The following is a 26,510-nucleotide window of genomic DNA, read 5'->3' as shown; positions in this document are numbered from 1 at the left end:
ATAGTTGTAATGTTGGTGTAATTGTAGTTATATAAATTCTTCTTTTACCCAAAAATGTTGTTCTGAAATGTTTATATATTTGAAGGTTTATATTCCTATTTAATTGCTAGAACCTCAGAACCTAGAAGAAACACATTAAGGAAAATAATGGAATCATCTACGAACGAACGTAATGCATCTGGAATTTCATCGTACTCTGACAGAGATCCGGGTATGAATGTTCCATGTAAGTGAAGTAACATGCATTTATGTGGTATAGTAATCTAGTGTTAACGTGCTTTGAAATTACGTAATGTAATTTTTTCAGTGCATTCTCAACAAAATCTAGCTCCGTTGTCACCGTACCTAAACTTTGATCCTGTTTATTTGCCGCCAAGCCAACCCGAGTTTATATTCCCAGAAGGAGCTGCACGACAGCGAGGTAGATTCGAGCTAGCTTTCTCTCAGATCGGTGGCTCCGTCATGACCGGTGCCTTAGTGGGTGGCACTGTGGGACTTTACAATGGAATAAGGAGTACAACACTGGCTGGCCACACAGGAAAGCTTCGCAGAACGCAGTAAGTAAACTGAATTTGAGTATAACCTAGCCACTTGTTTCCTATAACCTCTGTAACAAAATCGCAATAGAAGGAATAAATGTGACTGGTAGGGTGTTGTCATAACGGTAATACAATAATGGTTGGTTCGATTTGGTTAGCTTCATGAAAAGTACTCTGTAATTGGGTTGTCTAGTTTAGGGGCGCCACTCTAAAAAAAATATAATAACAGCCTAAAATGGATTTATTCAGTTCCTTATTTTATTTATAATATTTAGGTGCATTTAGATATTTTCAAGCACTTCTCATATAATTAACCATTTTAGTTTTGCTTGTGCTGTGACTTGGCCACTGCCTTGCTTGAGAGTCCAGGTAAACATTTAATAGTATTGTCGGGTTAAAGGATGGCGTAAAATTTATGTAAATGGTAATTATTAGACATTGCTGCTTTTTAGAACGGAAAAAAAAACATGGTTTTTACACACTACACGTCACTAAATTTTTCGCTGAAGGGATGGTTTTTTAATTCTTATTGGTTCTTGAAAAAAATTACAGTTTAAAGCTTATATTTCAATACCTGTGATTTCACACTACCTTTACTATTCATTTTTTACCCGCGATCATGTGTATCTTAATTTAGAACAACTGTAGCCAACTATGAAGATTAAAAATACGCTAATTCTTCCATTTTATATATTGAGGTTTATCCCTGGATCTTGAAGGCTTGATCCTGATGGCATGATCTTGTGGTTCATGATGCATGCTGTTTTAATCCAGTACGTGGAAAGATCCTGGTGGCATGATCCTGTGGTACACGGTCTTTGATGTTTTAGTTCAGTACGTCGGAAGATCCTGTACATGAAAAATTCTGTTATATAATAATGAATTATGATCTATGTCAGGATCTAGGGATAAAATGGAATGCATGAAACATCAGCCATATCAAACACAAAATATAGGACATCTGTAATTAAAGAATTCCTTGGGAAGACTGCAAAATTTAAAGTGTAAGCTATTTCAGTGCACTGCGCGTATTCCTTACTGAAAATGAACAATGTTAACAATTCTATTCAAATTTTTGCGTCAATTTAGATTTGTCCCTTAAAACGTGATTCAAAAGAGTATGTACTTTAAATTAAACATCGCAAAACAAACATTTCGTAACGCAATTACTTATTTGGTAAATATGTAGTTGGGCGGTATTTGCGAAAAAAAATGTTAAAAATCTGAAAATACCTTTATTATATGCTCTTCAACTTCCTCTTTTCATTAAAAGTGGCGGAGGGAGGTAAGAAATTCCAAATACTTTAGGAGATATATAATTTTTAAATTTCATCATATGTAGTTCAGCGGTATTTGCGAAAAAAAATGTCAAAAATCCGAAAATACTTTTATTATATGCTCTTCAACTTCCTCTTTTCATTAAAAGCGGCGGAGATAAGAAATTCCAAATACTTTAGGAGATATCAAATTTTTTAATTTTGCAATACAAGACCTCTGCAACCATTCGACCGTGGCCATTTTTGTTATTTTGCCGTGTGTTCGTGAATGCGTAATTAATAAAATGGTTGATTAGGTCAGGTCATTTACATTATTAATACTTTCAAACTAAGCCGACATTAAAAATAATGTGAATTAATTTTAATGGCTGTTTAGTTTTAAAATATTTATAATGTAACTGACCTGACCAAACAAACCCGGGCAGAGGATGAACAGTAAACTAAAATGGTTGATTAGGTCAGGTCAGTTACAGTATAAATACTTTCAAACTAAGGTGATATTAAAAATAATGTGAATTAATTTTAATTATTCTTTAGTTTTAAATTATTTATAATGTAACTGACCTGACCTAACCAACCGGGACAAAGGATGGACAGTAGGAACTCACGTAATTTTTTTTTTACTTATTACTTGCACAACAATATTCAAATAAGAAATAAGACTTTTAAATTAGAAACGTTAAAAACTCACCTAAGTTGGAGACGGTAATTAAACACCGTTTTAAACAATTAATGAACTAAATAATCACGTATTAGTTCATTTGAATTCTGGCCTATCACGAACAATCAAGTGACATCATTATCCAATAAAAAAATAGATACTCGTACGTAAACAAGAAACAATGGTGCACGCACGCCACATGAATGCACTGGTATTGTGCTGAAATTTAAAAATTCAATATCTCCTAAAGTATTTGGAATTTCTAATCTCCGCCGCTTTTAATGAAAAGAGGAAGTTTATGAGCATATAATAAAGGTATTTTCGGATTTTTAACATTTTTTTTCGCAAATACCGCTGAACTACATATGATAAATTTAAAAATTCTATATCTCCTAAAGTATTTGGAATTTCTTACCTCCGCCACTTTCAATGAAAAGAGGAAGTTGAAGAGCATATAATAAAGGTATTTTCAGATTTTTAACATTTTTTTTCGCAAATACCGCCCAACTACATATTTACCACTTATTCTAATGAAACAACAAACATGAAATATAAGTGTTAAAAATTCCTTACAATCGTTATTTAAACACATTTCATTATAACAACAATATTAACTAAATTTCTCCAAAAATAATTTAAAAAAACACACACTGTTAAACAATGAATTTCGGAAATTGTGTGAATACATAAGAGTTATTGTAATGTAAGCTGTAAACTGTTATTTTTTAACAAACCAGTAGGAATTAAGAAACCTTCCTTTCAGGGTTAATTCAGGAATGTCTCAAGTATATGGAAAACATATAGTCCGTTTTTTCACAGGTAGACAATGAATGGCGGTGGCAGCATAAAAGCACAGATATTGTAATGTAAAACATAAGAATTTAATTTTTTCACAAACTAGTAGGAATTACGAAACCATCCCTTTGGAGTAAATTTAGGGATGTGTGTAAAAACAATGTCCAATAATTACCCCACGAGAGATATTGTGGATCCTGTTGTCCCTTATTTGACATAACCTAGCCAACCCAGGGTGTCCACATTCTGGAAGATCAGGGAAAAGTTAGGGAAGTTGTAATTTGTCAGAGAATTTACTTGAAGTCCTAGAAAAGTCTTGAAAATTGCCCAGTAATAGTTATTTGAAATGTAAATACTATGTTTGAGTCTGCCATCATGCTGACAAAAAGCATTTCTGGATTTTTTTTATTTCTTAACAAAATAGCATAAAGGAAAAATATTTTAAAAAATTATTTTTCAATCATGTAAAGTCAGGGACATTTTATTAGAGATTTATATGGACACCAGAGTTAGAAAAACCCAGATTTTATTTTATTTTTTTTAATTTTTGGGGTGTTTAAATCTGTTTTGTTTTATTACATTAGTTATTTTGGTTCTCAACATGTTCAATTGAAAGCCATACAACATCCCGCTTTCTGCCACTCATTATGAACCAGAAAAGTTATAACATCAAATCTGCACATCTGACTAGGACTTAACCACAGAAAGGGTATTTCCCCACAGGAAGAGTATTCTCCATATAATGGGTGTTTACCACACAATAAGGATTTACAGTAGAGTCGGGAATTTCCAACAGAATAGGAACTGCTTTTAATATCTTTTTTTTTGTTTCACTTTTGACCAAAGATTACTATTTAATTTTGGAGGAGTATTTAGCTGGGTGTAATTTACTACTTATTTAGATAATTTAAATGATAATATCATTATTAGTATATAATTATTTGTTCCTGTATCACAAGAAACATTAATGAGCAAGCTAATTTTTTTGGAGTGAAATTAGATCTTTCATTAAAATTTATTACTATAGGTATTCTATTAAAAAAAATACTGTTAAAGAATTTTTTTATTATATAACCATGGTTTAAACCATGTTTTAAACCATTGTGGTTTAAACCGTGTTTTAAACCATTGTGGTTTAAATCAGCCTACTCTGATGGACACCTTTCACTTTGTTTATTTGTCTTATTTCCCAAAAGCTACAGCTTTACAGAATTACCTTGGATTATTAAAATTTCTTGAAATGTTGGAAGTAAAAAATCATTACAAACCAGTACTTATATTGCAGAAGTTATTAAAATCACTACAAAAATTAAATAACAGTGATTTCAATAAATTCTCAACTTAAAAGTTCATCGCACCTTTCAAGTTTTCATTAATCCATGATTCGTAGGTTTTAACCATTTTTACAGTTTTTCAATGTTGTTGAGCCAGCCAACCTCTTATCCTAGTTTTGATTATCTAGAACTTAAACACGTAGCGTATTCAAATCACCTACCCTTTCCGGAAAAGCCAGACAGTCTACAGCAAAGTAAAGCATAAAACTTATACAAAAAATTTATTCCAAACTTACAATCAGTACGTCACATGGCTTATGCACTTATTAGCATTCATCGAAAAATATATGCAGTACGCCATGTATTCAATGAAATTATGGCTCAGATATCCAACATCACGCAAATTCACACAATAATATATTTTTAAAATCATCATGAACCACATCATTACTATTCCACAAACATAAACAAAATTAACATCTCTATCTTCATGTTTTCGCCATACATTTCACCATTTCATAAAACCAACAAAATAATGTAAAACAAAAAATTGAATTAGGCTAAACAATCTTATGCACACACTACAATATTCTCTATTCAGCGTGAAAAAAATAGAAACCAATGATATAATGAAAAATGAAATGCATTAAACACCAATAGAAATAATAATTATATTATATATTCATCTTAAGTTGAGTACGAATGAGAAAAATTTCCACATTAATTGACATAATTTTTTTGTATTGTGATATTAAAGTTTTTCTAATGCCAGGATTATTCTATGTACTAAATTAAAACAGCAAGCATTATGTACCACAAGATCATTGTATACAGAATCATGCCATTAAGTTCAAGGAATAAACTTGGATACGATAGGTGATACATAAGTCACGAATAAGGGTTTCCCCCCTTTTCTTTGATAACCCAGCGCTCTTAGCCGATAAGCCCTACCGCCCTGGGGCCCCCACGGGCGTGGATGCGGATACGTCGCATAGGCAACCAGGAAGAGCATTAGAGCTTTTGGCTATGCAAAGGGACTGAGGCTACCCATCTCAGTTTATGCACCACCTCCGGCCCCCTACTCCACTCAGCTAACCAGAAAGTTGGATGCTCCCTTAGCCCTCCGGAGTTACGATAGGTGATACAGAACAATTACATATTCTGCATTCAGCAAAAACTTTAATTTTTTATATTTTTTATGCTATAACTAAAAAGAAACTGGTTTAGGTCAGCCTCATTAAAGCTACACTAAAATAATTTTTAAAATGTTTAAGCTCCCGAAATTGTGTATTTTATTCATTCTGGATCCTGTGAAGTTTTGTGGTTGTAAAGGGCTTTGATGTCAATCAAAATAATTATGTGGTTTAATGATTTAAAAACCATTAATATTAATGGAATATTAAGATTACCCCCTCCTCATTGAGTTTTATAAAACATATAATAATTGAAAACTACTGTTTTTCAAGGTTATAGATCAAGGTTAGCTTTTCTGATTTAAGTTTTTTCTTACCATGCAGTTTGCTTTTCGGAAAGCACAAGTGGCTATCATTTTGCTTACACTTGCAGCAGCTTTAACATTTTCAGATTCTCTTTCATTCTTTGGATATTTAATCATGTACATTATTTTCATTTTAGTTAATTCAAATAGTTTTACATTAGTATATTGTGATTTTTTGTGATTTTTACCTCACATTTACATGGTATTCATACTCTTAACACTATCAAATTTCTTAGAATCCTGTCAGAATTAAAAAATGCTTACTTTGCCGGTTAACAAGCAACATTAGTATTAATCAAAAAAAAAAAATTTTTATTTTCTATTTTTATAAAGTTTTTCCCATCAACAATTCCCTTCTTCTATCTTGCTCATATTTTTCAGCTCCCCATAACAAGTGCATACAGCATACAGTTTTTATAATATGCCTTACATTATTCTATCATTGTCTACTTCTACAGTCCTTACCCTCAACTTTTAACTCAATTAATAAGTTAACTAAACATAGATGCCATGAAATATGTTAATGTATTTGGTAGGAATCCAGGTAAAAACAGTTAATTTTCACAGAATTTTTTACTGTACATATGATCTGTTTTCCGAAATGGAATTTCTATTTGTTTATTTTGTGCATTGTTCTTACTACACACAGGCTTCTCAACTACGTGATGAAACAGGGAAGCGCAACAGCAAACACACTCGGTGTGGTAGCGGTTATGTATTCAAGTTTTGGAGTTCTGTTGTCCTGGGGGCGAGGAGTCGATGACGAGTTGAACACTTTGACTGCTGCAACGGCGACGGGTCTCCTCTACAAGAGCTCAGGTAAATCACTTTTGTAAGGTCTATAGTCCACCATTCTGTGGTTTGTCCCCTTTTCTCTGCTCCAGAGTAACAAGAGACAACTTCCACACCAGACCCCGGGTTTGCATCTCTTTTGCACAACATTACTGATATCAAAAATTATTTAAATTGTGCAAAAATCCTGACTTAAAACTTTTAATATCAGGGTGTAAGCAAAATTCATAAAAAACATATACCATTTAAAATTATGTAAAAAATGAACTTTCAAAGAAAAGGTAAGGTAGGTGTTTTTTTGAAGCAGCAGTTCTTCAAATATTAATAACTTTTTTACGCTTTATTTTTAGACTGATTTTTTCTTATCTTTTTTTACAAACTCTAAACTCATTAGAAAAACTTATTTTCAAATGCAGAAATAACAGACGTAAGGCAGGTTTCTTAAAAAAATATATATGTAAACATTCATAACAATTATTTGTAAAGATATATATAAAAAGGTAAATAAAGGCTATGATTACAAGGCCTATAGCATATCAAATATCTGCTACATGCACATAAATTCTATTACAACTTGGGCACACTTCCATTTCATACTAAAATAATGTTACAATAAAATACTACATATATATATATATATATATATATATATATATATATATATATATATATATATATATATATATATATATATATATATATAGTATAAGTCTTCCAATCTTTGCTTTATGTCTACGGGTTTCGGGTTTTTTGACAATCCAAAAGCACATTAGCGCACCGCTACTTGTTCAAACTGTTTATTTTATCACCGCACTACGGGCCTCGATCCAAACAACCATTCAAAAACATATAAGTCCGTGACCACTTACTTTTCGTCCTCGGTTCTGCCTCTTACCTGAGCACCTCGCCCACATAGCTGCATCTTACGTGCTTGGTCGTTAGGCTGTTTCCAGGTGCAAAGCATTTGCACGCAGAAATCCTCGCAATAGTTAAACGTGTACAGCGTAGCACTCTTCTCTCACTTGGTTGATCACGAAATTATTTATCGCGGAGCACACCGCGTGTAGATGTAATGTCACGTAAAAGTATTTCAATTTTTGCACCACTATCATAAACCCGGTGCCCGAAACACACGCGCAAGAGTGCGCCGCGTCCGTCCAGAACGCTGGCCCAGCTATCACACTCTGCACTGCCTCTGTCAACCACGACTGGTGTCACGCCCTCTAACGTTCATTGATGCACTCAAAGTTCTGACTCCAATTATTTTCTCGTAACAGTCCAAACATTTTAAGCCCTAATAAATATGTAGCACAAAATTACAAATAAAAAGTTACTAAAAAAACTTAATAAAAATTATTGCCAACATTTTACATATTACAAGCTTACACTTGACTCAAATTCTAGTGAAAGCGATGGCCTTCGGCCAGAGCCTATCGGCCAACCAGGAATAAAAATGGTAATAAACAACTTAACTGAAAATATTTTTAAAAAAATACCAAAGCACTTTAAACTATTGTTACCAAAAAATCAATACAAAATAGTTTTATTGAAAATACTTTGTCTTAAATTAAAACTTAATTAGGGCAAATAATGTGGTGGAAACACCACAGGTTTGGCACATTCTGCAATCTAGCACCAAAAGAATATTGGCTTTTTTTGAGCGTTAGTTGATCTTGATTAACAGGTCGCGAAACTACACTGCCACCTTTTTTCATTCGTTCAGGGTTTGCCGTACATTTCCATAATATGTTTTTGAAGATGTCTGGATCACAGACGTGATAACAGTGATTTTTTGTTAAACAGGAGCGCTCATCTTTAATTTTTCTTTATATAGAGTTACCTACTTCAACTAATTTTATATGGAATTTTTTGTATACTTATTACACATATTTTGATGCAACTGTCCCTTTTTTAAAACCAGCAATAATCTGCCATTGTGTGCGTATCCCTTTTTTCTTGATAGTTGTCGCGGCCTCGTCTCTGGTGAAGATGTGGAGACGGGGTGGACGCCGCTCGGTAGTCGTGTTGTTGTGTTGTTTGCCCGGCGCCAGCTCTTGGGTAGAGCAGCCTCACACTCTGAGGCGGGAGTGGACCGTTCGGCCCAGTGCAGCTGACCGAGGACGTGCTGACAGGGGGTGGCTAGCAGGAAGATTGGATGTAGGAGAGTGGGATGCCCGCGGTCTCACGAAGAGTCGCTAGCAGAAAGGATGGAAGTTGGAGGGAGGGATGCCCGCGGTCTCACGAAGAGTCGCTAGCAGAAAGGTTGGTAGTGGGAGAGAGGGATGCCCGCGGTCTCACTAAGAGTCGCTAGCAGAGGATTACCCGCGGTCTCACAAGGAGTAGCTAGCGGATAGGTGAAAGAGAGAGGGAGAGAGAAGGGAAGCCCGCTGTCTCGCTAAGAGTCGCTAGCTGTGGAAAGGAAGGTGAGGAAGGCAAGCCAATAATACCACTTTTGCCTGTGTCAATATTTATTCTCCCAGATTGGCTGGGAGAGGAGAGCTTACAATGGTATTTCTACTCCCAGATTGGCTGGGAGAGAGGTGCTATCTAGGCTTGTTAGCCCGCACAATTTATACAAGTTTCTTCTAGAACCATTTGTGTTAAAGTTTTACATATTTCTATCTCTTTTGATCTTTTGCATTTTACAATATTATTTCCACGTCTACAAAACATACTTACAATATACACTTAATAATCTACCTTAATATTTACAATTATAACATATATAACATAACTATAATACATTTTCTCTTTATATTTACAACTGCCATCTGGTGACAAGTGGTTGCACTACCAGGGCCATGGCTGGAGTGTTGCGCCGCGGACAGGACTGTGACCCGGGTTTTTTGTTTGATAAAGAGGAGGTACTACGTCAGACGCCCCCCCCTCCTCCCTGGAAAAGCCCGGGTCTAGGCCGTCCGCGCGCCCTCCAGCAGGCACATGATGCCTTCTCTCCTCGTAGTTGCGAGCGTCAGGGCCGGCCTGCTGGTTCCGGACTCCCTGGGTCGCCATTCACCAGTGTGTCCAGTTCGCGGCCGGTGACGTAATCTGCCAGGTACAGTGGGGGCCGGCGTCGTCATCGGCGGTGTCTCTGGTTGTCCTCAGCTGGTTCCTCCACCTTGACCCTGAATTCGGCATCGGCAAGGGAGGCTACATGCCCCCATCCGCCTCGGGTAGGGGAAGGTTGTTCTGTTGTCTCAATGTCGTCCGGTTCTGTCACCAGGGGCTGCTCCTTCATGGTGCCTATGCCCGCCTCTGGTGTCCCAGAGACATCAAGGATCTGCATTCGTGCTGGGTGACTGGTGCTGTCGCCTCGGTGTCGTGGCAGGGGCTTCTGCAGGCCTCTCCATTCTTGTCCTTGGGCTCGGTGTTCCCTGGAACAGATGCTGCATTCCTTGGGGTGTGACAGATTGGTGGTTGTCCGGCATTGTTCCTGTCACATCTGGCGTAGGATCCTCCACGGTAGTGCCCCCTTCTGGGAGTGCTGTTTTCCGTATGTGGTCCCGGTGTACTTTTCGCCTTTGCCTACCCCGGCGCACCAAATACGTACTTTGACTTAGCCGCTTCAGGATGCGGTGTGGTCCCGACCACCTGGGGCTGAGTCCAGCACAGTAGTTCCTAATTGCATTGGACAGGGGATGTGTGCGTACATACACGTGGTCACCGGGCTGTAGCTCCGGTGGTTGTCGTGTGGTCTGCGGGGTTATCTGCTGAGTGTAGGCCCTCTGGTGTTCTCGCGCTGTTGTCAGCTCCATCGCTTGCCGCCGACAGCGATCCTCGGGTCTTCCCCTTCATCTGTCACTTCGTGGGCCGACCATTCGCCGGGCATGGTCCATATCTCATCCAGTCCTTCTGCTTGCTTTGCTCGTCGACGCTCAGCATCTGAGGAGGTGCGTTGGGCGTCCAGAACTTTTTGTTTGGGTTCGATCAGGTCCGCTGGAGGTGGGTCATCAACTCCCACAGTGAGCAGGCGACAGGTCATGTCTCTTGGCCTGTGGTCGTGTGACCTGTGGGAAGGTGGTATGCTTCCTAGTGTATATACTGCCAGGCGCTCACATTTACCTAAATTTACCAGGCCTGATGCTGGTGAAATCAAGGCATCCTGCTCTACCAACCATGGCTGTCCGAGTACCAAATCTTCTCTGAGTCCTTCTACCACGACTGCTGAAGTTTGGGTCACCATCTCCCGTATACCCACAGTGATGATGGCATCTCCAATGCCTGTCCCGGTTCCGGTGTTCGTAGCAAGGCGCAGGGCACAGCGTCTGGGTGTGATATCTGCGGGTGGTACACAGTGCTGGGCGACGAATACATGGCTCGCCCCTGTGTCTTTAAGTGCGGCAGTCTGTCTCCCGTTCAGGGTGATGGGGATCCGCATCAGTCGGTTTTCTAGCGTGGTGAGCTGCCCCAGTTGTTCAATGTTGTTCTCTGTGGCTTGCAGCAGGGGATTGGCTGGTACGGGGGTTAAGTCTGTAGGTCCTACACCCCCTACTGCCCGTTTTCCCGCCGGTTGTTGTTGCTGTTGGTGTCTCTGGCAGTCCTGATGCCAGTGATACGTGCCCTGTGGGCATCCAAGACGGCACTGTGGTGGTCGGCCTCCATCGCGCCGATTGCCTGCATTCTGCCATTCTGGAGATATGTTCTGGTTTGTTGCACCAGGTGGGCCCTCGATCGCCCGTGTTGCTGTCCGCCATGGACGTTCCTGCGGTATGGCCCTGCTTGTCCCTGCAGGTGCTCCAACCTGATGTCTGGGTCCTCGTTCAGGGATAGTTGTCCCAGTCCGACGTCCCAGGAGGTGTCGTAGGTTGCCTTCTGTAGCTGTTGCCTGTCGTACGTAGTCCTCTACCGTCCCATTGCAGTATGGCCTGAGGAATGGTTGCAATTCTTCTCGCATTAATGCAGTAACTTCTGGCAAAGCTTGCTCGGGGTCTTCTCCTGGGGCTATGCGTCGGTACAGCTGCAGCTTGTTTGCCACGAACTGCTCTACTGACTCTGAGTCCTTTTGGGTCTCGCCGTAGAAGTGAGCCTTACAGCTCATGACTGCCATGCGGTCGTCGAAGCGCCGTGTTAAGCGGGTAGCAAACTCCTGCCACTGCATGTCATAGCGTCCCCACAGGTTTCACCACTCACCAGCTTGCCCGCGTAATTGCTCACTCGTGCGTTGTGTCCATTCTTCAATCTGCACCCTGCATTGTGTCAACCGTCCCTGACACCACTGCACAAACTTGCATGGGTCCTCATGCGCTAGCCCACTGAACTCTGGTAGCACTATGCGTCCTGTTGCGGTAGCTGTCCGCCCCATATGCACGTTTGGTTGCACTGCTGGGCTTGCAAGTACCTCCCAGTCTATGAGGTTTGCCCCTGCCTTCTGTGTTGGTGCCTGTGTGGGCCTTGGTGTTGCTATTGTATCCCAAACCAATGTACTCATTGCTAACTCTGCTCTCACTGGTTTGCACTCAGATGTGTTGTGCCACTGTTCCTCTCCTGTCATTAGGTCAAAGTCCCTTGGTGGTTGACCTGTTTCGCATGTGGTTGTCAGTCTGTGTGGTAGCATTGTGTCACGAATTTCTACACGTTCTGTCCTGCACACATCCTTCTATACTCGTTTAGTGAATATACACACTTCGGGTCGCCGAATGCTGCTGACTGTTCATGAACTCTGGTAGTCTCGATGATGAAGTGCCACACGTTCGGGCGCCAAATGTCGCGGCCTCGTCTCTGGTGAAGATGTGGAGACGGGGTGGACGTCGCTCGGTCGTTCAGTTGTTGTGTTGTTTGCCCGGCGCCAGCTCTTGGGTAGAGCAGCCTCACACTCTGAGGCGGGAGTGGACCGTTCGGCCCAGTGCAGCTGACCGAGGACGTGCTGACAGGGGTGGCTAGCAGGAAGATTGGGTGTAGGAGAGTGGGATGCCCGCGGTCTCACGAAGAGTCGCTAGCAGAAAGGATGGAAGTTGGAGGGAGGGATGCCCGCGGTCTCACAAAGAGTCGCTAGCAGAAAGGTTGGTAGTGGGAGAGAGGGATGCCCGCGGTCTCACTAAGAGTCGCTAGCAGAGGATTACCCACGGTCTCACAAGGAGTCGCTAGCAGATAGGTGAAAGAGAGAGGGAGAGAATGAGAGAGAGAGAGAGAAGAGAGAGAAGAGAAGGGAAGCCCGCGGTCTCACTAAGAGTCACTAGCTGTGGAAAGGAAGGTGAGGAAGGCAAGCCAATAATACCACTTTTGCCTGTGTCAATATTTATTCTCCCAGATTGGCTGGGAGAGAGGAGCTATCTAGGCTTGTTAGCCCGCACAATTTATACAAGTTTCTTCTAGAACCATTTGTGTTAATGTTTTACATATTTCTATCTCTTTTGATCTTTTGCAATTTATAATATTATTTCCACATCTACAAAACATACTTACAATATACACTTAATAATCTACCTAAATATTTACAATAATAACATATATAACATAACTATAATACATTTTCTCTTTATATTTACAACTGCCATCTGGTGACAAGTGGTGGCACTACCAGGGCCATGGCTGGAGTGTTGCGCCGCGGACAGGACTGTGACCCGGGTTTTTTGTTTAATAAAGAGGAGGTACGACGTCATAGTGGTCCTCAATAATTTGAATATCTTGATGAGATCTTTCACCTTGCTGCCCACTGCTGTCTCCTAAATTTTCAGGAAAACGGTCCAGGTGGCTGTGTAAATAGTGCACCTTAATACTCATGTTGTACCCAAGGGATTTGAAATTTTTAAGCATATTGTTTACCAGTTCAACATGGTTTTCTGCTTTTTGTTGACCCAAAAAAATTCTGGCAACTGCAGCAAATGAAGTCCAGTATTTTCGCTCAGCCTCATTCATGGAATTTACAAAGGCTTGGTCCTGAATGAATTTTCTTATTTCTGGACCGTTAAAATTTTCTGCTTTAATTTTTTCCTTAGTCAAGTGAGGCATTTTTTCCCCTATAAATGCAAAGCATGATCTGTCCTTATCTAGAGTTTTTACAAACTGCTTCATAAGACCCAGCTTGATATGCAGTGGAGGAACGATTATTTTTTTTCTCTCATTCAACTAAGGGTTCATTAACGTTTTTTCCTCCAACAACCATGTCTTCTCTCTTAGGCCACTCTTGTCTAACCCAGTGGTGTGTTTTGTCTCTGCTATCCCAGAGGCACAAGAAACAAGGATATTTTGTGTGGCCACTTTGCTGTCTGAAGTGAAAGTTTACCATTTTTAATAGAGCTGTACCTATTCACAAATTTTTGCCGATATGCCGATACACACATAGATGTTGTCGATACGCCTATTCCGAACCGATCCAAGGGAAAACACTCTTTTTCCCCCGCCACATGATCGTACAGCACCACAAATTACACGTGCTTTACTTTATTTATCTTGCATAATTTCATACAGTTTTTTATTTTAAATTTTGTTTGGACGTATTTGTGGTAACTTAGGTTAGTGCATTGCCATCCTAATTTTGTTTACATTAACCTTTGGCCTACTACAAACCAAAATTAGGTGTAACTTCTGTGCAAGCACCATACTCTAATTTTGTAGAATAAGCAGTTTCTTAAAATACTTTTAAATATCCTCTCTCACATAAATAATATTCAAACCATGTATAACTGAGAAGCAATAATAAGAAACATCTGTCTATTTAACTGTCCAAAACAATAATGGTGCACGTAAATGTGAACACAAATGAATAGCAACTTACAAAGAATTATAGAAGATTTACCATAACTACAGCACAAAACCCAATATTTACCTTAAGTTAATTATCTTAAAAAGAACAAGATTCTGTGAAAATACCATAATTACTGCAGAAGCATGATAAGCTACCACATTTGCACTATAGTTACCGTGACACTGAGATGTATAATGGGTAAATTACACGTTGTATGTTCTTTGTTCTATGTTAATTTCTACTTGTGGATTTCCATTATCTTTTAAATTTAAGTTTTAAACTTGAAATGAGTTATTAAAAAAACTTCCCGGTCAAGCATTTTTTTCCGCAGCTATGATGTGAAAACATTATTATTTTTTATATCTATCTTTACCGTGATGGTAGTTATTTATTTATGATGCATTAAAATTAAAAAAAAAACATTACTGATAAAAAAATGTTAAATTTTGATAAGAACGGCTGGCACATGTTTGTAAGAAATAATGCCAGTTGAAAGAATGCAGTACTACTATGAAAAGTGAAAAGGGTACTCGTAGATTTTAAGGTTATGGCTGACACTTTCATTTTTCAGTAATATCAGCCGAAAATTAACAAGCGCATTGGAAATTGTCAGAAACACCGATTCAACTAATATCGGCAAAATCGGCTTCTGCCGATTCGTATTGGTACAGCTCTAATTTTTAAGTCCACACAAATCACCCATTTACATTCATGATACCTTTTCTTCTCCAAGACCAAAGCTATGGTGCTATATGTTTCTTTCATTGTTGAGTGAGCAATTGGTATGGGACCATATTGGTTCACATTGTTTAGAAGAACACATTTCAAGCTTCGCTTTGAGCTATCAATAAATACGTGCCAATCATCTGGAAAATATTCAGGAAGACTCATTTTTTCCAGGAGTCCTCTAATATTGTGACAAAATACAAGTTTTCTTCTTGAGAGAAGAATTGTAGCTGACCCTTTTTTCTTATACGGTAAAAAGTAATTTTGGTTTCTTGTTCCAGTAAATTTTTTTTCTTCAACCTGGTAGCCAGTAACCCGGAAGCTTCTTTTGACAGGTTAAGATCTCTGACGAGGTCATTTATCTCATCCTGGTTGAAACATTGAGAAATTGTTGACATCCCCTCATAATTACTGTCACCTTCATTAGTATCAGAAGGGTGGTTAAAGGGATAACACTCGTCCTCAGAAAGCTCTAGAAGCTGGTGATATTCTGGGATCTGTACTTCCTCTGAGTGAGGAACCGGGCATCTTGCAGAGACTAAATCAGGATAAGTCCACTTGTTACGGTTGTTTTGGTTGATTCCAGTAATATTTACTGGACAGAAATAACAGTCATCAATGTGGTTTTTGGATGCTCTCCAAACCATTGTTACGCTGAATTTTGAACTTTTTTTTTTCCCCGCTAGTCCACTGACGTAAATGTTCTGTACAAGTTTTACAAACCTGATGCTGTGGTCAGGATTTATTCTGATCACCGAGCTTAACACCAAAGTATCCATGATAAGCTCTCTTTACAAGGTCACTAACAGTCTTTCTGTTATCTTAATGTGTATTCTCCGCATATGTAGCAAAACACATCAGATTGATTTACACAACTTCTACTACTGGAACTCATTTTTTATCAACTTCAATCCATCCTGCTTTGCTAAAACACACAAACTGACCTCAAATTTAGTTGAAGTGTTGAAATGATGGATGGGATTCCCCATCCTGTGTTATCCCATTGATGAAGTGGGGATTCTCAGCCTGGGAAATTCCTGTGATGAAGTGGCTTGAGTCAAGCAGGTGGTTTTACTTCTTTTTTCACACTTATCTCAAAAAGTAGAGGTGATAAAAGAAAACTAATTTCATATTTAAATTCAGCACCCCATATATAGCTAAAATCAGTCAAAATCCTATGCGCCAATTTTTTTTTTTTGTTGTTGTTGTCATCCTGTGTTATTCTTCAGTATTCTCATGGAAACTATAGTGAAATTCTTTTATTCTGCAAGTCTGCTGTAGTTGTGGTCTCGAACATGCACTGTGCAACGTTATCCGTCAAGGCAATCTGGGTTCAAGCTCTGGCGTCGTCAAGTGCATAATTGTCGCAAGTGGGGAAATAGGACGGACATTGCAGTGGACAGACAGGCTTACTCAGATGCTCCGATTTCGCACACCTTTCAATTTTTAACACTCCATTCTCATTTTAACTCTAATCACCCAAATGTGGACAAAGTGTTAGGCCATAATTCATCCATTCACTCATACAAGATTACATTTTTAGTGAAGTAATTATCTGGTTTTGGGAAGGAGTAAGGTCATTCTCTATCTCAGAGCAAGCATATTCTGTGTGCCTGTTTAATTATTTTTATAATCTGTCAATTTTCTGGGTCAGAACTATAAAAAAATTATATTGACAGCATTAATGTATTAAAAACCTCTTTAATGATATCCAGTTAAGAAGTTTTCCTGCGTAGTAAGTTTTAAAATGTTGTGCTTGTATTTTTAAATTCATTTAATGTGACTCTGTAAAAAGTATTTCTTAATTAATAAGTCTAAATTTCTAAGCCCCTTGAGAGTGTTTCTAATATGGATGCACAAATACAAACTTTTCTCAGTCTTAAGCTATACTTTCTATAGTAATTTTGTCAGTGCTGCTTCCTTGAACACTAAACACAAAATTGTTTTTTTTTTTTCCTTCATGCATGTTTCACCCATTGCATAGTTTTATTTGCTCCAAATGTGGTTTGATTAGGCCTAAAATCACATTTTGTACCAAGTCAACTGGTTGTGAAAGAAAATCTGAATTACTTATGTGTTGTATTTTTCTCAAATTGGAAGCTATGAAGTAGATAGTATCTGTAAGTTGCACCATGGTAATGACTACAATAGGTAGTATTTCTTTGACCTGACATCTACGTAAAAGCTTTTTAAGTGTGTGTGAGGTTGTGTTTGTGTATGGTCTGTCAGTTAAAGTTATGTTATTTGGAACAGAAGTAAAATGCAGTGTTTGTCAACTAATATTCATCAAAATAAGATTTACAAAATACAAAATTTTAATAGAATCACTTTGAAAAAATTGTTAAATTCTTGTTGACTACTTAAGTTATAAATTTTTTCACATTAGAATATAGGTTTATGGTGAGCTTTATACATCATGGGTTACTGCTAATCATATTTAATGTCTGTTTGAAGTTCTTGTGTTTTTTCTACAAACAAGTAAAAAAATATTACATTTTAGATATTGGAAATTTTGAGGTGAAATTTCATTGAAATTATTTATAAGATAGAAAAATTATCAGCTGACACAAAGGTAGGAAGTTAATCATTTAAATAATTTTTACGTGACGTCTAATAAATCAATGAACACCGGCTGCACGCACGAGAAAGTGTCCCGTTACGCTTTGTCCCGTTACTCTCATTGTACGCTTGTGCCACATCTATCTCTCTTCCACTCGATTGGAACAACCATCGATTTGACTTTTTCGAGGCACATTAAACTTGAAACATTCCCATTCTTTTCCTATCATCGTCCTATCCTTAACAGAATAACACAGATTGGAAGAAGTTAAATAGTAAACATGTATAAAAGTAATAGTTAAAATCTGTTCGTTAAAGTAATAAACATATTTGAATTAATGAGTGCAAATAAAAGTAAATTTATCAATTAAATTGTAGATTTCATTTCACTCCTCCTTTGTATCCATACAAAATAGTGATAATTCAGTAAAAATGATTCAATTTTATTCACATAAGTATGCAATCATTTCATCAAAGTTTTGTAATGACGTCACGTTAAACTATCGTCCGTAAACCGACTTTACAGACACCCAATTTTTTTACTGGGAAAAAAAGACCTAAAACATATTTCAGATTTTACGAATATTTTACGAATACTTTGTGAGTCATTAACTATGAGCATAAATTAAACTATTATAGTCAAGCCAAGGACTACAGTAACATCATAATATTTTGTTACCTCGACTGCCATATCAACTCTTCCATCAAGGGTTACAAACTTATGTGAAAATGCAGTGAGATAAAAATTATTATTGCTATCAATATTGTGCATAAAAATTATGTACCTCTTATTGTTTTGAATATTAGGCTGATTAGTTTTGGAGTCAGTGTTATTAAAAGCCCCACAAGAATGGTATATTACCGGCAACAGTAATTGTGCAGGTTTTGTGCACACCACTACAGCAATCAAATGTCAAATGATGTTACCAAGAATTAGCATCACCAATATCTGGCGGCAAATCATTTTAGTATGCCAAACTTATAACATGGATCTTTCCAACCTTAGTAAAACTAATCTTATTGTAAGATAACAAAAGGTCTGAGACAGTGTTTTACTAAGAGTGCACTTAGTACTTCTCTCAACATTTTAAAATGGTATTTGGAAAAAATAATCATTTGTCTGGCCAAGAGGGCAAATATAAAATAAATGGCAAATGTATTATTATTATTATTATTATTATTATTATTATTATTATTATTATTATTAGGGGTTAAAATTGCTATATCACATATCCAAGTTTATTCCTTCATCATGATGGCATGATCTTGTGATACATAATGCTTGCTGTTTTAATTTATTAGTCAAAATATCCTGGACATAACAAAAACTTGTGATATAACAATAAATTATGATCGTAATTTGAATTGAAAGGAAAAAATTAAAAAACCAGACATATTTTGTTTGTATTGTGATATTAGAGTTTGTTTGGTCAGAATCTTTCTACCTACTAAATTAAAACAGCAAGCATCATGTACCACAAAATCAATATGTACACAATCATGCCATAAGGATTAAGGGATAAACTTTGATATGTGATATGGAACAATTAATGAATTAGGTTACAAGTGATTATAAAAAAAACATGAAACTGTCTAAGAAAGTCACTAGTTTATATCTGCAACCCAGTACACACCCTGCTTTGAACACTTGTGTTCATTTCACGTCTGTCTCTAGAAGTGTGTCATTAACTGTTCTGTTTGTTCCAGCTGGACTGCGAAAGTGTGCGTTGGGTGGGGGCGTCGGCCTGGGGCTTGCAGCCGCGTACTGCCTGTGGTCTTCGCGAGACCAGCTGCAGAACTTCCGGTCAGAGTACAGCCCAGCGTAAGATTGTTTCCCCTTGCATAGACAGCTACTGTGTGTCGTGCAGAGCACTCACGTGAGGCAGACTTCTTTCGTTGACAGTATTTGATGGTTTTGTTTTGCCGTGTTGTGACGGTGTTGCCCAAAGCATCTGCAGCCATTTACACTGTTAGCTAGTGTTTCTGGAGTGCTGGCCTGCTAACTCTCACCGTTTTGGTTTTTTTTTTTAACATTGTTTTACTAGCTGGACATGCTGTAACACTAGTGATCCAGTTGCCCCAGAAACTAGAAAAAAAAAGGCTGGTACATAGACCACAAATATAGAAACCAATTAGAATTAGTGCAAATTTTTGTTAATTCACTGATACAAGTTTGTGTTAAGTCTACATTGTTCTGATTGGAAATAGTTTTGTGGGTAGCAAAATAAATGAGCTGTGATACAGATATGTTTGCTTGGTTTTCTTTCTTTTTTTTTCTTTTTTGTTGTTGTTAAAACTTGTAATATTGGCTAGTGTGTAAATAATTGTTGCTTTGATATCTTCGTATAGTATGTATATGAAAATTATGTTTGGTGAAAATTTCAGCTTTAGATTTTTTATCTTAAAATAATTTTACACTTCGTAATATTTTTTAAATTTGTTTAACAATAAATTATTTTTCATGCTGTAGGCTCTTCTTAAATTTTTTTTTTATAATATACTTGTGATCCAAACAATTTTGACTGAATTAGAAGTTGTTTTGTAGGCCTAATAATAAAATTAATTTTTATTAGCAAACTATATTAGTACTGTTCACGCTAAACTTAAAATTCTGTTAAATATTTTGCACTATTGTTTTCAAACAGAAAATCAAATATATTTTGTATGATACACATGCTGGAATTACTTTTGTGATTGAGGTATTTCAATTACTGTTTGGTTTTCTGTGAAATGCCATGTGATCATTAGATCTGTAGATGTTACCACAGCAACCTCTATATTCAATGGATAATTTAAGTTTTGTGTTATTTTTGTTCCTAAAATGCAACATATTTTACAAGAGGAATGTATTGAGTAGTGATACACAATTTGTGTTTTGTGTTTGCGTATGTACAAAATGCATGTCCATAATAAATAAAATGTTTCAAATGAAGATGATTTGATGATGCATATATTTGTAATTGTAGCATTAGTGCTTTCCTTTCATAATGTGTGCCTCTTTCAAACCTTGATTTGATAATTTCCCAAATTTCATTTGTAGCATGTTATTCTGAATTTTAACTATTCTATACTCACTACACCTATCCCTCACTTAGCACGACTAATTTGTTCCTAAAAATGCTCGTATTATTCGAAATTGTGTATTCTGAAGCATTAGTTTCCATAAATAGCAAGGCTAATTTATTTAATGTGTTCCAAAATTGTGTAGGAAAATATACTTTACGTAATATAAATGTGTTGAATAACACTCAACTATAAATATGCCACACCATTTATCTTAATATGCCTCCCATCACAATTTGTATGACAAATACGACACCGCGTAACGGGAGATATGTGGTTATGTACTTTATCGTCAGTCGGCTGGCTGAAATGCCCGCCCGGCCATGAACTTCAACTCACGTCGCATACCTTTCCAAACCACCCTTTACTGACAGTGAAACCGATATTACTGTCCGTATACTTACATTTTAATTTTTCAAAAATTAAAGTGCTTATTCGCGTATCACCACCTGGTTCACACCAATCCTGTCAGGCCAATGATTTTTTTTTTTCATTGCAAAATTCATTTAACAACCTTTTCCACGTGAATCAACTGTTCATTTCTGTTCGGTATCTAATGTCAAATATATTCCAGCTAGTACAACCAACAGTATCAGAATCATGCAAACCATTGTAAGAGTCCTTATTTACGAACCAACATAAGCATGGTTTTCATGTCAATCTGCGCGCCTTAATACTTCTAGTTTTGTCTCAAATACTTGGACACGATGCATTATGAGTGATCAAGCACGTACAGTTACCGGCAGCTGAATGGGCAGACGTTGCTATTGTTTGTGTGAATTCCCTGCCACTGGCTAGACTGAGTTCACGGCCCGGTTTTGTGGCCAGGCAACAACGGTATAGCACGGCAGCATACACGCGGACGTAAAAACGTTTGGTCCTTTACACTCCATAGGCACAATTTAACTTGCTATATCTGATGTTTGTACAACAGCCGATAGCGTAGACAGATATGCGCGCGTATCTCTTCCCCCCTTGTTTGGCTAACTTTATCCCACAGCACATCTATTGTTTACAGAAGTTGAAACAGACTTCGTAGCATCGTGTTTTTTTTTCTTATTCTTCTTCTTCCTTCTTCCTGCCGAGATTTTGTGCTAACTGAAATTTACAGACGTGCTATTCAAGAATGGGTCAGTAAAATTGACATTGCGCTAAATGAATCCGTGCAATCTGAAAACATGCTAAGTGAGGGATAGGTGTATTTATAAGAATGTAACTTTTTCTTTAATAAGGATTTCACCAGAATAACTTAAAATTATAAATTCTATTCTAGTTATTTTTTTATTATGATGGTTTTACCTAGTGATATTTTTTTCTAATTATTACGAACTGCACAACTATAATCACTGCAAAATAATTATTTAAATTATTAATATTAGTAGATAATATTTTCAATAATTTTGAATGTGATAAAATATAAATAATAATAATGCAGTTCACTAAAAAAATTTTCTCCTGTTTCAATTTGACAGCCATATTTCCACAAAATAAGTTTATACGTACTGTCCATACAATGTGCGGTGGTAAAAAGGTACAGTTGTTGAACTTAAGCCCGCCGCACACGGTACAATATTCCTTACAATATTGTAAGCTAGGAGTCGTACTGGCTCTGCTACTAGTTTCTTCACTCGATTTCAAACTGGATACTAGTAGCTGTACTAGCTGGGCTACTGGTTTTGCGTTATAGATTGCGTCCTATTTTCGTTGCTTGGTGTGTTCCAATATTTGAGTGGCCAATCAGAACTCACGAAAACAGCATGAGGGGTTTACACTTTTAAGCGTGCATGTCGTGATAAACATGGACTGAAAGAAGTGGAATAGTGACCAACTCCTCGTTTTAATGAATGCATACAAAGAAGAGCCTTGTTTGTATGCAGTAAAAAAATGTGAATTATCATAATAAAAATTTGTTGTGGAGAATATTCTCTTAACAAAACTAGTAAGGCAGCTATAATCGTGTGCAGCAGAAACTTGTAGCGCACCTAGTGTTTCAGCTTGTAGCCTACACAGTACAGAAACAAGTAAGCATTCTAGTAAGCAAACTAGTAGAAAATATTGTACCGTGTGCGGTGGGCTTTACTTTGGGTGCGTACTTTGAACGATTCATGCACTGGGCAAGATTGATTTAAATCATGCAGTAGCAGGAATGGCGTATGCCCAAAAAAATATGTTGATTGCTTTAGATATTTCAGGAAGGGCTGAATCAAAATTCTGGGATTATTTGGCTATTTCTAACTGGGCACTAAATAGTAAGCAGAGCTTAATGTAGCCAACCTTTATTGGAAAATTTTACACACACACATACACCTCATTAGTAAAAATCTTACTAATACAAAGTGTTTTCACAGTTCCTAAAATTGCATATTGTGCATTTGTTTAATACAAAAGTATGGTTATTATGTAATGTAATCATCCTAAAATTGTATTTTACGGTCCCTAAAAACATGAACGTTTGGTGTGTTCTAAAATTGTGTGCAAGTTTTAAGTTTATTTGAATTTGATTTAAAAATTATATAAAAATTTTGGTTAAATTTTGTTACAGTTTAGTTAATACAAACCTTGTTACTGCAAAGTGACCATATTATGGTTCCCTTCAGGTTTTGATTATTAAGGTATTACTATTACACAATATTATGCTGTAGAGTCTGGTTTTGAACAGCATTTAGGAAACATTACAACATATAGTGTGAACCAGAAACCCTGTTCTAGGAACAAGAGTTTCACGGAATGTTTTGGCAAAACATGGTTACAAACACACCGCTTAAAGTTTAAAAAAACTGTGGCCATCTACATTGTAACATGACTCACTGCACTTTGTAACATGAATATGACACATTTAAAAATTCTCTTTAAAAAATCTACAAATGTTCTGCTAACATAAAAAAATTAAGGTTTTTTTTTTATTTCTTAATGTTTAGGTAAAAGTTATTCAAATGTCCAGTCTTTCAACTAATAGTTTTTTACATTTAATTTTAATAATACTGTTATGTAGCAAACTTTTATTAGATGATGCACACTGGTTCGGAAACCTATTAAAATTTACATAGTCTCGCGTGAAAGTTTGCTACATGCTTTTTTTGTCATATTTTGTAATGTTGAAAACATACGTATACGTATTTACTCGTGTATAGCGCACACCACGATTTTTGCAACAAATTCCAAAGAAAAAAAATTTAAAATTTTTTTCCCATAAATAAATTTTACTAACATTTTGTGGTACCTGTTAAGTAATTACTTATGAAACAAATGATTATTTAAATTTATGTGTGGTGATGTGTCAGGAAAATACTTAAACTCTGCTGTGTAGATGGAAGACAATGAAGCGCTGTATCGTCACAACTGGTACGAGAAAGGGAGGGAGGGAGGCAGGCAGGAACGGGACTATGACCATCAAGTAACCTTGACAGTTGACAGGACTAAACACCACCACTCCCGTCTCGAAGCTTCTACACAGATATTTCATCTGATAACGCATTTTTAGGGACAAGCAAAATGAAGCGTGCCACGCTACGTTGCTAAGCTGGCTGGCGCGGAGGACTGGATGACTCACCGGAGGAAGTGGGCGGGGGACTGGTGACAACACACATACACACACACACACACACTCTCTCTCTCTCTCTCTCTCTCTCTCTCTCTCTCTCACACACACACACACTCTTTTTTTACTAGCTTCTGCGCTGCCTTTTTGTAGAGGGGGGAGGTCTTAAAATAAACAAGAGACCATGATGTGCGAGCTTGCGCGCGTACGTGTGTGTGTGTGTGTGAAAGAGAGACCAGGTTGTGTGTGTGTGTGTGTATGAAAGAGAGGCCTTGTTGCTTGTGGGTATGTGTGGGGGCTGGCCAGAAACGTCACCCGTCACCGTGTAGTTAACAACTTCCACTCCTCCCCCTCCCTTCCGTTTTTTTTCCGTGTATAGTGCGCATCTTTATTTTTTTCCTTTACTTGAGGGGAAAAAAGGGCGCGCTATACACGAGGATATACGTATATACATTGTTTAGGGTTTTGTTAAGTGTGTGTGTGTGTGTGTGTGTGTATATATATATATATATATATATATATATATATATATATATATATATGTGTGTGTGTGTGTGTGTGTGTTAAGTATTGCATCTGTGGCTTTTATGAGAGCACATTTATCTCTAGGATGGTTTTGTTTATGTATTAAGGGAAGGCTACAGTTCACAGGGTGAGAGCCACGCCCAAACAGTTCTGAAGTTCTCTGAAGTTTGCCAAACACTAATTAAAAAAACACCATATTGCAAGGATTTACATGTTTTCCGGTCATAGAGTATTTGAAATAATGCTGACCTAATCTTGCCTACCCTCCTGGGAAAAAATAAATAACTATTATTTATTGCACTGACCGAACCTTACCTTACCTTTTACTTAAAGTAAACTTCTGAACTGGTTGGGTTGTGGTTGCAGCTTTCATTGCTGTGAACTGTAGTCTATCCATGTACTATTAAGGCTTGGCTACAGGATATAGAAGGTACTTACAAAAATATTGTGCCGTAGAAATTCGTTATTATAGGGGTTCGATGTAGTATCTACAGGTCATGGAAAAGCAAAGAAACTGAAGGACTGGTCATGAAAGTTACAGAGAAGTGCAGAATTGAAAACAACAAACAGTGCTAGAAGTCGCAAATCTTTCATTTCCTGCAGCCATTTGCTAATTGTAGCACATTGAATATACAGAATATTTGGAAAGTACTCCATTTGAAATCATGTGAAAATTATCTCTGGAAAGGTGTTAGCTTTCTGACAAAAATTGGCACGTTCCTGGAAACAGTAAAATTTATTGTATTAATATTAAGAAAAATGACTAGAAATTTTTATTGAAAAAGTCTTGAAATTCTTTTACCAGATATTTGCAGGCTCTGTGTTTTACTTAAGTTTATATGAAATCCTTCTATTAAATAAGAATGCTGGCAGAAGATACTAGATATGTATCTCCTAATTAGTACCAGTAATAAAGGATATAATACTTTTGAGTAATTTCAGGTTAAATAATTGTTCGTACCATGTGTTCCTGAGGTTTTGAACCTGTTATTATACATATTATGATAATTACAGTAAACAAACAAAATATTTCAAACAGTGTATTTGTTTGAAATGTTGCAAGATGAAATAAGACTTGTTTGTTTGCTAAACTGTTGCTTACCTTTTTTCAGCTTTTTATATTTGTTTTTACTATTTAAGAAGAAAGAGTTAGTGAAAGGAAATTTTTTTTTGTTTATTTGTCTACAGATTCCTGACCTAGTGCTGAATTTCTGAATTTGGGAACTGCACAAGCGTGTGGCTGGACACAATCTCTGTCAAAAACTGTGTTAATAACTGCTTTAGTTTATAGTGATTTTTAGTATTATATTAAATTATTGGCTTTTTGTAATTACTGTGGAATAAGTTTTATGGTTTTCTGCCCTTAACTACCTATCATTTATTCAAATATTTATCAAGTATAATATACCAATTAGCAGGATTTGTTAGACCTTAAAAATATACACACTTATTGAGACTAATTCCAGTAATACCAGTATGCTACTGGTTTTCTCAGTATTGTATTTAGTATTTCTCACTTATTGAGACTAATTCCAGTAATACCAGTATGCTACTGGTTTTCTCAGAGAAATTTTATTAT

At 37.0% G+C, this 26,510-nt stretch overlaps 1 protein-coding gene across 2 annotated transcripts; it reads left to right on the top strand.

Annotated features, from left to right (window-relative positions):
- Positions 1 to 22: 22 nt before the first annotated feature.
- LOC134527989 (mitochondrial import inner membrane translocase subunit Tim23) lies at positions 23 to 26,224 on the top strand. 2 transcript variants are annotated; one of them, XM_063361135.1, is made up of 5 exons: positions 23 to 226; positions 308 to 557; positions 6,694 to 6,863; positions 19,513 to 19,609; positions 26,120 to 26,224. In XM_063361135.1, exons 1-5 carry the CDS (start codon positions 148 to 150, stop codon positions 26,130 to 26,132), a joined length of 609 nt encoding a protein of 202 aa, XP_063217205.1. In that variant the 5' UTR covers positions 23 to 147; the 3' UTR covers positions 26,133 to 26,224. The 2 variants fall into 2 exon arrangements, with proteins under 2 accessions (XP_063217205.1, XP_063217204.1); XM_063361134.1 differs by lacking the exon at positions 26,120 to 26,224 and having other exon boundaries at positions 24 to 226; positions 19,513 to 20,050.
- Positions 26,225 to 26,510: the final 286 nt, after the last annotated feature.

Source organism: Bacillus rossius, chromosome 1 (assembly GCF_032445375.1).
Source record: "Bacillus rossius redtenbacheri isolate Brsri chromosome 1, Brsri_v3, whole genome shotgun sequence".
In the NCBI taxonomy this organism is placed as follows: Eukaryota; Metazoa; Arthropoda; class Insecta; order Phasmatodea; family Bacillidae; genus Bacillus; species Bacillus rossius.
The sequence above is the reverse complement of the archived record's forward strand: the minus strand, read 5'-3'. Positions and strand labels throughout refer to the sequence as shown.